Source organism: Myotis davidii, unplaced genomic scaffold, assembly GCF_000327345.1.
Source record: "Myotis davidii unplaced genomic scaffold, ASM32734v1 scaffold673, whole genome shotgun sequence".
Lineage (NCBI taxonomy): Eukaryota > Metazoa > Chordata > Mammalia > Chiroptera > Vespertilionidae > Myotis > Myotis davidii.
In genome coordinates, this window is record NW_006286677.1 from 1,143,114 (window position 1) to 1,154,473 (window position 11,360).

At 54.4% G+C, this 11,360-nt stretch overlaps 1 protein-coding gene across 1 annotated transcript in view; it reads left to right on the forward strand.

Annotated features, from left to right (window-relative positions):
- Positions 1–11,360, forward strand: part of LOC102758445 (integrin alpha-11) — a 25,935-nt gene that overhangs the window by 2,425 nt on the left and 12,150 nt on the right. Inside the window, exons 3-5 of the mRNA XM_015560437.1 lie at positions 5,408–5,552; positions 7,446–7,594; positions 11,117–11,257. Coding sequence (XP_015415923.1) covers positions 5,408–5,552; positions 7,446–7,594; positions 11,117–11,257 — 435 coding nt within the window. The remainder of the gene's footprint in view (positions 1–5,407; positions 5,553–7,445; positions 7,595–11,116; positions 11,258–11,360) is intronic.

The following is an 11,360-nucleotide window of genomic DNA, read 5'->3' on the forward strand; positions in this document are numbered from 1 at the left end:
GAAACCCCATCACAGAATGGTCGCGTGGCCTGCTGAAGTGCTCTCCATGAGAGAAATACTCATCTCGTGCCCTCTCCCCCACCGAGCCGCTGCTGCGTGAGGGAGTGTGGAATGTGAGGGGCTCCTTGGAGGGGAGGGGGCCTGTGCACCATGCAGCAGGCAGGTGGGCGGACCGCACCTCGTTTTTCCTGAGCAGCATCTGGACAGCAAACGCCACGCCCACCTGGATACAGCAAGCTGTCCGTGTCCCAAAATCCTAACAGTCAAATGTGCAGAGCACTTCACATTTTTCCAGGGATTGGAAATCCCTGCGCCCCATTCAAGCTCGGAGACAGTCCTGCCGAGTCAGCTGGTGGTGATGGCTGCCCCACATTAGGTGGTGACCTCAGCACATCGTTCCAGAGCCACCCCTGTGCTGGGTCCCACGCTGGGTCCCACGAGGTGCAGAGCGAGAGCCCTGCCCTCAGCTCGCAGTCCGAGCGGAGCAGCCAGCACCAGGAGAGAGGAGAGCCTCCCTCAAGCCGGTCAGGCCACCCGTCATGTGCTGGTCAGGACTAACCCGGTCTCCTGACCCTGGGCTCAGGGCTGATTAGAAATGGAACAGAAAATCCAATTTAATTAAATCCAACAAGTATTTGTCAAATTCGACTAAGGTGCCAGAAGGGACTGGGATTTCCTCTTGGCACCAGGAGTCCGTCAACCTGCAAGCAATCCAGGGCAGCATTCCTCCGCTTTGAGAGCAGGATGAAAGCAACAATGGATTTCTGGTTAAAAAAAAAAATGTACAACTTCAGGAGGCCCCCATCCATGGAGCCCTGTGAACACCCCTGCTCGTTGGGGGAACCACATGTACACGTCTGATGCTAACCGAGCAGCGTGTGATGGGGGTCTTATAGAAGGAAAGGCCCAGGCGGGGGAGAGGCCGTCAGGGAGGGATCTGGGGCGGGGCTGGCACTTGGGCAGACCCCTGAGGACGAGGATCAGAAGTGGGCAGTGAGCAGAAGAACAGAGGGGAAATCTGTGCACACACCAGGCGCCAGCCCTGATGTTGGGGACAGTGAGAGAGAGGGAATGTCCCTTGTCTCCTCCGTTCATTCCATAATCATTTCTTGAGCACCTCCCTGGATGCCAGGCTCTGTCCCAGGAACTGGGGGCGTATAAATAGATGAAGATTAAGGTAACATTTCAGCTGACAGCAGCTCGAGGTCCAATTGGGGAGAAAGATTCAGTTCAGTCTCCTGCCTCTCATACTATGATTTCTGTACACCCAGAAATCGGGAGCCTAAAGAAAAGGGAAATTAAGATAAACTTCCGGTATTGGAGGACGCTTGCGCTGAGCCCTGAAAATGGCCCACGCAGCTCAGTGTGCGGAGCAAGGTGAGTCCTTGTGGACCTCCAGGTCCCCAGCTGCTGGGGGAGACCAGGAGCTCAGAGCTCCAGCTTGTGATTGAGGTCAAGGCCGTGCACTGCCCTGTGCAGCTGCTCCTACACGCCCAGCTCGAGAGACCAGGCTGCCTCTCCCCATCCTGCAGATGCAGACCCCAGTTCTTCTGTCACCCCCAGTCTCATTTTCAAGTGACACGGAGCTGGAATTTTTATGTGATAGACTTTAAAAGAAAGATGATTACATTTGAATGAGACTCCTTAATACTTAAAAAAAAAAAACAAATACCAACTTCCAAATGCAAAGGAATGGTGCCATGATGGTAGACTGTTTGGTGCTGCGACCTGCCACTGGGTTACTATTAGACACAGAGATTTTTCAACGCCAGCCATTGATGCCGTCGTAATTGGCCGCAGCCAACCTGTCCCTGGGAGGCCAGCTCGCAGCCCTCAGGGTCAGTCAGATCTCTCTGGGGACCAGGGGCAGGTGGGTCCGGCCTTTCAGCTTTGCCCAGAGCAAGTCCTGAGCCCAAGGGAGTCCATCTCCTAGGCGAGCCCCAGGCTTCCTCTCCCCCAGAAGTGCTCCACCGGGACAGCCTCAGACAGCTACTTCCTGCGAAGGGGCGGAAGGAGCTTCAGCTGCCTGAGCCTGTTCATTACGTCAGAGGAGAGGTCTCTGGTCCTGGGGGAGGGGCCAGTCGAATGCTCTCAAGGGCAGAGGAAAGGCCCAGCAGCTCGTTGGTCTGCTGCCATCTGTCTACAAGGAAACCAACCTTTGAGTTAGGAAGGAGGGACCAGAGCCCAGCACGGGAGAGGAGACCCCAGAACATCCCTGGCCACCTACAGAGCCCCGGGCTCCAGACCCCAGCAAGTGCATCCCACGCTGATGGCCGAGGATCAGAGCCCCTGAGGGACACAGAGAGCTGGGGCTGACCCAAGAGCTCGCGTCTTGATTTGCAAAAAGGAGAAAGAGGGTATCCTGGACGTTACGGCTCCCTGCTCAAATTCTAGAACGGATTTTGAAGCCAACGCTTTCATTAGCACTTGGAAATACATGCGAAGGTCACTAATGGCTGGGATGGCTTCTGTGACTGCTGGCTGGCTACTGAGGTAGTGAACTCCCTGTCAAGCTGGGTAATCAAGAAGGCTTTCAGAAAGCTTGCAGAAGGGAGCCTACCCCGCAAGGTGGCATCGACTCTGAGTCTATAATCCCCATGGGCCACAAGGGAAAAGTGTGGAGGAAGGAAGAAAACCATAAATAATTGACGCCTTTTGGTGATGGATGGAGCTGCTGGGGAGGACGCAGCAGAGGAATTTCACAGTAAGCATCCCACACTGAGTCCATAAACCCCCTTCCACACCAATGTTTACAGAAGGAAGCAGTTTTATTAGGGTGGGTCTGTCTACAAAAACTCCAAGATAAGAAGAGATCATTTTTCCTGTGACCTACACATGATGATCTGACACCCCCCTGCCTCCTCAGCCTGTGCCCTCCCCTCCTGGGTTATGGACCGGATAGCAAAGGTCATTGCCTGTATCTAAGGTTCTCAGCTGTTGATGCCTTAAAGCTGTTATTATTCGAAGGAGTTTTGCACTTTAACTAGGTTTGCATATCTGGTTCAATCCAAAGTGAAAGAAACCAGTCCATCATGGTGAAATGACCTCGAAGCTGTGAGCCCCTCCTGAGGCCCCATATGCCTTAACGATGGGGTAGACTCTTCCACCCGCCAGCTAGGGCTGTCTGTCCATCCCCCCCTCTTCGCCCCCTCCCCCCCAACGTCCTCCGCTTCCCCCCGTGAGGCCAGGACATGGTAGCCAAGGTCTGCCGCATGCTTACTCCAGACTGTTACAAGGTGGCTCCTGGTGGCAGGAATCATTTCCGGTTTGCTAAGGTCCTCCTAAGCCCCACCATGTGTCCTGGGGCTGTGCCCTGGTCCCAGCACCCCACTCCTGAGCCTCATTCCCAGAAACCCTGAGCAGAGGCGCCAACCCGCTGATCTTGAATGAGCAAGGGCAAGTGTGCCCCTTGCCCTCCGCAGCCCCTCCTCCCTGCCCTGGCCACGGCTTCAAGCAGCACCCACCGTGAGGGGCTCCTCTCCACAGGAAGGTTGAGGGCCTGTTTCTGGGTCTTTCCCACCCATCCCCCTCTAAACGCCTGGCACTCATCCTTCCTCAGGCTTCACTTTGAGCTTATTGAAAACAAGTTTCATGCCAGAATCCAAGCAACTAGTTAAAGCACAATCCACCCTCTGAATGACATAGCCCCTTAGAAGGGGCTCCTGCGAATAGACTCCGGCCCCCTCTAGAGTCACTCTGGTGGTGGACACACGGGCACTAGGGAGCCGTGGGAGCATCTGGGGAGGGGGCGGGGGACAGCACCCAGAGGCGGTCTCCCTGCACGCCAGCGCCCAGGACCGCCACTGACCACCGCCACCTGCCTCCACAGTCCTGCCTCTCCAGTGCCAGGAAGAATCGCCGGCAGCTGGCATTCTCATTCCATCACTGCCTGGCCGTGCAGCCTCAGACAAATCATTGAACCTGTCTGGACCTTCGTCTTTGAATAGATTCCAGACCCAGTTTTCAGTCTGAAAAGTATTTGTAGAATTGAATCTTGAGGCTTGGAAAGGACGTTGCAATTTTGAGACTTACGTAATCATTGATCAAGTAAGTTTTTCTTAAAATCCCTTCCTAACTCCAATGTACATCCACCCCGTCCCTCGGCTGGGCCCCAACACAGGCTGTCCTGGCCTCCGTGAGAGCACTGCTCACGAGCTGATGTGAAGGTTCACCCGGAGCACCAGCTTGACCGTGAGATCTGATGCTTTGACTTCTGCCCCCGGAAGTGCTTTGTGGGTGAATTAATGAATGAGAACAGCTGCTTATGTACCCTGTCCTTATTAGCTGCCAAGCACCTGCTAAGAATTTAAAATGCTAGCTCTTACAACAAAACAGCCGAGGAACTCGAGGCTCAGAGAGAGAGAAACTTGAGAGGGTACACAGCTAGAAGCTTTGGAGGTGGAACGAGTCAGGAAGGTCTGTCCCCAGAGCTCATGCTCTAACCACAGGGCCAGGAATTCTCAGCCTCAGCCCTATGGACGATACGAGCCCGATGGTTCTTTTTAAAAAAATATATATATATATATATATTTTTATTGATTTCAGAGAGGAAGGGAGAGGGTTGTCATGGATGGGGCCTTGGCTCATCTCTCCAGCCTCATCTTGGACCACACTGCCCCTCTCCCTCAGCATTCCAGGGCCAGTTTTCAGTTCCTTGAAACCAAAGGCTCTAAACCCTCTCCAGCCGCAGGGCCTTGCACAAGTTGTCCCCACCCCCTCCAAGTGTCTGGATAAGCATCACATTCAAAAACGCTTTTGCTGACCCCGTCTCAATCTAAATTAAGCCTCACTGTGGCGTTTACTACATCCCTCTTCACATTTATCACGGTTTGCAACTATTACATTTATTTGTGTATTCATTTGTGTATACATTTACTTGTGTATTCATTTACGGTCTTTGAGCTCCATGAGGTGTCTGGCACAAAGTAAACACAGTGAATTTTTACTTAAAAAATGAAGCAGGATTTACACACAGGGAAGCAACTCAGACACTACAGGGGAATGTGGACGGAGGCCAAGTGCAGGGACAGCTTGAAGGAGTGTCAGAGAGAAGGAATAGTGACAAGAGACTTCCTGGAAGGGTTCTGAAGCCCAGAGTAATGGAGGTTTGGTCCTGGGTTTGGAGTTTCTTTCTAGAACATTCCTTCTCTCCTAAGCTCCCATCCTTAAGATTAGTTTGACCCATTTTGCTCTAAGGATGGATTGGGGCGAGAAGGTCCTGAATGACCTTTTGAAGGTCATTCAAAAGCCAAGGATCCTGGCTACAAAGTTGGGCTGTTAAACAGTGAACCCAGGAGAAGGCGCCCAGGGTGGCTGGCAGATGCTTCATGGTGCAGGACCTGGTGTGGCTTCCCAGAGAGGGCCACCTGGGGGACCAGAGCTGATGTGTGTCCCTCCCCGCTGTCAGGACGGGATTCTGCTGGGAGCCGTTGGTGCCTATGACTGGAACGGAGCTGTGCTCAAGGAGACCAGTGGCGGGAAGGTCATCCCCCTCCGAGAGTCCTACCTGAAGGAGTTCCCCGAGGAGCTCAAGAACCACGGCGCGTATCTGGGTGAGAGCCAGCGCGGGGCCGCTGCTGGGCAGTGGGCAAGGAGGGGCCCCGGGGAGCCCACCCATGAACCAAGGGGCCCCTCTGTGAGCATTCTGCTGACTCAAGCAGGGGTCGGGGCCATCACCTCTTCAGCCTGGTGCCCACCATGCCAGCACCCTGTCCGGCAAATAAGTAGGTAGAATAAATGACAAGCCTTGCACCTGCCCCTGAAATGTGCTCCAGTGGATGTTTCTAATGCTCCTCCTCCTCCCAGGAGATCCTGGGGGTAGAGACAGGCTGACGGACCCTCATGAAACCCCAGGTCTTAACCACTGTCACCATTTGGGTGGGATCCTGAGGGAGTGCCTCCCTCTGGGGCTGGGCCAGTGAGGGCAGGGTCTAGGTCTCTGGAAGATTCCTCCCTACGTGCCCCAAGGGAGGGGGGGGCGGGGAAGAGACTGAAAGGCCAGGCTCCCGCCTCCACGGGGGAAGCTCTATGGCTGCCGGCCGAGCCCTCTGGGCAGGCCTTTGGGAGGCTGGTTCAGCTTTCAGGGTGGCCCTGCCTGCTGGCCAAGGAGCCACATGGGAACCGAAGCCCCAGCCAGCGGACTGATGGGAGCAGGAAATTCTCAGTGCTGCTTGGAGCTTTGCGGGTCAGCCCACGCCTGCCCTCAGGACATGCAGCCCTCAGGCCCCTCCCACCACCACCGTCTCCCACTTGGAAGGCCTAAGGCCCAGGGCCAGTTGAAAACATTTCCAGCCGTGCCACTGAGGGCTCAGCTCAGAAGAAATCTCTGTTCCGCACCACAGGCTAGCCCCACCCGCCCTCACACAGGCATCTCTGGCTGTGCTAAGTGCACAGCCACGGTAGCTACCCCACGCGGTGTCCAGGCCCTACTGACCTTTCAAGCCCCATTTCCCAGGATACACCTCCAGGGGTCAGAAAAGTTGTGTCTGAAGCCAGAGTAGACAGCCTGCTGCTCCCACACTCCTAGCCACTGAGTCAGCTCCTCTGTGCATCCTGTAGCCACTCTGGAACCAACTGCTAGGAACCAGATGAGAGTGTCACACACATGCACACACACACACGCACACATGCACACACACACGCACGCACACACGCACACACACGCACACATGGCAGAAGGAGACATCCATTCCCAGAAAGAGCCCAGGAACTGCCAACAGGCCTGGCGCTCACCTAAAACCGGGATCCAGGGTCCAGAATCGTCTGGCAGAGAGTGGAACTCGGCTTAGCACGCTTTCCGGAGAGCTGCCTGAAGTTGCTGCACAGCCATCTTCTGGATGCCGAGTGGGCAACTCGAGAGTCACAGTGATCAGGCCACGCCATCCTGAGAACACAGGTCGGCGTCTTTCCAAAGAGCCCTGGGCTTCCATTTCTTCCATACTGCGTGGCGTATGTGTGGCCTGAGAGGTGGGAGCTCCCTCCTTTGAGTCTGCAAAGCTCTGGGGCTGCAAGAATCCCTGAGGTCATTACATCTATGCAGACAACATTGGTTTTCATGAGCCACTTGGCAAGGATTTATGGGAATGGAGAGGACACTGTTTGGTCCCCGATAAACAGTTAGTGAGGATCAAAAACCAAGCCTGCCTAATATAATATGAAACGTAGCCTGGGCTCACCCGTCTCCCTCCTGCTGCCGGTGAAGGAGGGGATGTGCTCATTCCAGGTCAGCTACACCTGTGGTGGCCCCACCTGGCTTCCTGTATTCCCTCCGGCAGGGGTGGGTGCACGCCTGGGAATGACTGCCCTGGGTTATGGCATCTGCCCGGCTGGCCCCGAATGCACTTCCTGCACCGGCCTGTCCTCCGTACAGCTGAGCCATTCGTGGGGCCCCGGCAAGACCTGCCGAGCACGTGGGCCAGAGACCAGCCTGTTTCCTCCTGTGGCAGGGTACACAGTCACATCGGTCGTGTCCTCCAGGCAGGGGCGGGTGTACGTGGCTGGAGCCCCCCGGTTCAACCACACCGGCAAAGCCATCCTGTTCACCATGCACAACAACCGGAGTCTCACCATCCACCAGGCCCTGCGGGGCGAGCAGGTAACAAAGGGGGAGTTTTCTGGGGAGGGAGGAACAGAGGGGGCTAGACCAATGGGGAAAGCTGGGCTGGAGGGGTCTCTGGACCTCATCTCTTCCCTCTCAGTAGGACGGTCCCCAGGCCCACACACATCTTTCCTGGTTGGGGGACATCTATCTCCTTCCCACCAGCCTTGGAGCGAACGGTTCCATCCCCAGAAAGCCAGGCCCTGTCCCCGCTGCAGCGAGGAGAAGCTGAGCACTTGCTTGCCTGCATTTCATGAACCTCTGCCCCAACTGCCAGCTTCTTCCTGGACATGTTTAGAGTTCATGGCTAGAAGCAGCATCTCAACCTTCCTAATGCCGCGACCCTTTAATACAGTTCCCCATGTTGTGGTGACCCCCAACCATAAAATTATTTTCGTTGCTACTTCATAGTTGTAATTTTGCTGCCGTTATGAATCGTAATGTAAATAGCTGATATGCTATATGTGTTTCCCGATGGTCGCGACCCACAGGTTGAGAACCGCTCATTCTAGACTGTGCTTCCCAGCCTGGACTGCCAGGGTCCCTAGGTGTCCTGAGGGGCAGTCATGTTCCTCAAGCCATCTTCACGCTGCCAGGAGTGGGAGGAATTGTGCACCCACCCACTCGAGGCCCCATGGGTTCACTGAGACGCCAGCTTCTTTCCTTTTCCTGGAATGTCAGCAATGCAGAACGGTACGGCGGCCAATGCCACTGCCCCCCTGGGATGTGGTGGGCAACCTGACCGTGCTGCGGAGAGTCTCGTGTTGGACGGTCATGAGTGCAGATGGAAAGCTATGACAACAGTCATTGGTGGTGAAAAGACCAGAACACAGGGTTCTGATCCAAGTCATTTCAACAGCTGAGGAAGCCTGTGGTCCTGGGAAGCAACACAGCTTTTCCATGGTTATAGAGTGGATTCATGACTGGGTCAAGTTCAGAAGCCAGGACTCTTGGTGGGGCTCTTGCATTGTGCCACCTCCTGACCCCCAACCCCAAAACCAGGCCTCGGCCCCTCCTGGCTAGCCGGATCCAGCATCCATGGCATCCTGGGCCTTAGGCTGGGCCCTCTCCAGGTCTTACTGGCCCAGCTCTACAGAGCCTGGGAACAGCCCTGTCTCCTGCATCGTCTACGACTGCCCTTGGCCTGTCACCTTTAGGACAAGCTCCTCACTGGGTTTAACCTAGACCCCTCCAGCTGTAGGAAGCCCTCATCCCACCACTCCCCTTGTCATCTCAAGGGCTCTGGTGGACCCAGGACACTGCTCTGTCCCCCAGCCTCTGCCCTCTCCGCCCACACTTGGCCCAGAGCCAGCTCTTTTGGGAATCCAAGGCTAGACCTGGAGAGCTAGAGGGAATTTGCTGATGAATTTATGACATTTTTACTGCCCAGTCCCGCCTCCAACATCCGAAAGAGAAACCACAGTGCTGAAGGCAGCTAAATTAAGTGGATTCTAAGTCACCATGACCCACATAGCTGAGGCCACATATTTAGACATATGTCTCCCTCCCTCCCTCCTTATTTTTCCTCTGTCTGCCTTTTAATTACTTTAGACAAGCACATCTTTTGCCCCGGGTTTATGATTTTTGTTTCTCTCTTCTGTATTTTTATCTTTCTCCTTAGTTAAAAGCTGTTCATGCTTTAGGATAGTTTTTTCTGAATGCACCCTAAGCCAGGAGGTGACTGGGGAGAGAGAGTCACGGGCTCGGGTGTTAGACAGACCCAAGTTCCAGCCCAGTTTGGCCATGACCGGCCTTTGGACCTTGGGCAAGTGACTCAAATTCCCTGGGCTTCAGTTCCTTCCCTGTAAGACAGTGATGGCGAACCTATGACACGCGTGTCAGAGGTGACACGCGAACTCATTTTTTGGGTTGATTTTTCTTTGTTAAATGGCATTTAAATATATAAAATAAATATCAAAAATATAAGTCTTCGTTTTACTATGGTTGCAAATATCAAAAAATTCTATATGTGACACAGCACCAGAGTTAAGTTAGGGTTTTTCAAAATGCTGGCACACCGAGCTGAAAAGGTTCGCCATCACTGCTGTAAGATGAGGACCTTGGTCTCTCCTTAATGAAACATGAGGCTCATACATGCTAACCTGAGGCTGTAAAGTGTGTCATACAGGGCCTGTCCCTGGGAGGACTCCTTCCCTTTCCTGGGTGACCCACTGGTTCAATAAACATTGACTGAGAGCCTCCCTGTGCCAGGCAGGGCACCAAGGCCTGGAGGGAACTCAGCAGGCACAGTGCCCACCTCACGAGGCACCTGTGGTGGGAGGAGTATGAGGCCAGGGGAGCAGCTAGAAGGGGCTCCCACTGTGGGGAGTGGAGTGGGAAGGACAGAGATGCTTCTAAGAGAAAGAGACCTCAGGGATGGTAGACACTCACGGGGCAGGGGAGAGGCGAGGAGGGCGTGGGGCTTCTGGAGAAGAGAAATCACAGGTGTGGCAGGAGGGGTTGTAGGAGCCGGAGGGAGGGAAGGGAGGGAAGCAGGTGCAGCAGCATCACACTGGAGAGTTTGGACTTTTTCCCAAAAGCAAGGAAGCAGCACGGTCAGCGGCTAGAGCCGCTCTGGCTGCGCGTGGGGTGGGCTGGAGGGGCTGGCCTGGACGCAGGGAGGCCCTTGGATGGTGCCCGACCTGGGGAGGGAGCCGCAGAGGGGGAAGTAGATGGACTGGGGCCATGTTTGGTAAACACCAGGTGGGACACGCTGGGAGACTGCAGGTGGGAGAGGGTAAAGGATAGAGCCGGGGAGGACCCCCTGGTTGAGTGGGTGATGGTGCCCTCACTGAGGTGAGGAGCGTGGCATCCAGCGTGGGAGAGGAACATAGTGACTGCTCAAAGGCTGGAAAGAAATCATAATTCACCACACAAGGTGCTAATCCTAGTTATTTGTGACATTAAACATGGAAACGAGTTAAATTCAACAATAGAGGACTGATTAAACACATTGGCACATGCACAATTTTGAATATTATAGAATCAGCAATGTTGTATAGCAAAAAATAATAAATGCTCATGATCCATCAGTATGCAAGCCATATGTATAGTATGATCCTAGATTGGAAAAATAAACCATATATACACACACAAACAGGGCACACACTGTAGAGAAAACAGACTGGAAGAAAACACACTCAAAGGCTCATAGCAGCTGGATGTTTGGACAAGGGGTGACTTTTATTCTCTTCTTTAGACCTTTTGTTATTTTGCTCTTTTTTGCCATTATACTGTATCGATTACAAACAGAAGAAATGGCGATCAATAACATTGAACACTGGAAAGAAGAGTGGGGCAGAGATGTACTAATATAAGAAGGAGAAAAGAGAAGGAAGGACAGACTGACAGGGCGAGTCCACTCCATGGAGGGGAGGGAGTGGGGGGAAGAGGCGTGAGAAGGGGAGGGCCTTCTCGTTTTGTCCTCCAAAGACTGTGTCCCTCAGTCCCCCTGCACTGGTGAGGCGAGGCCTCCAGCAGCCCCGCCCCACGCCTCCCCGCCCTGTGCCTGTGCCGCAGATAGGCTCTTACTACGGGAGTGAGATCACCGCGGTGGACATCGACAGCGACGGTGTGACTGACGTCCTGCTGGTGGGCGCCCCAATGTACTTCAGCGAGGGCTGGGAGCAAGGCAGGGTGTACGTCTACAACCTGAGACAGGTACTGCTTTGGGGGGCCTGGCAGCCGCCCAGGGGCACCGGGTCCCTGCCTTCGCCCTGGTGCCCACGAGGGAGCTGGATCGCGGGAGAGGCCCATGCCCACT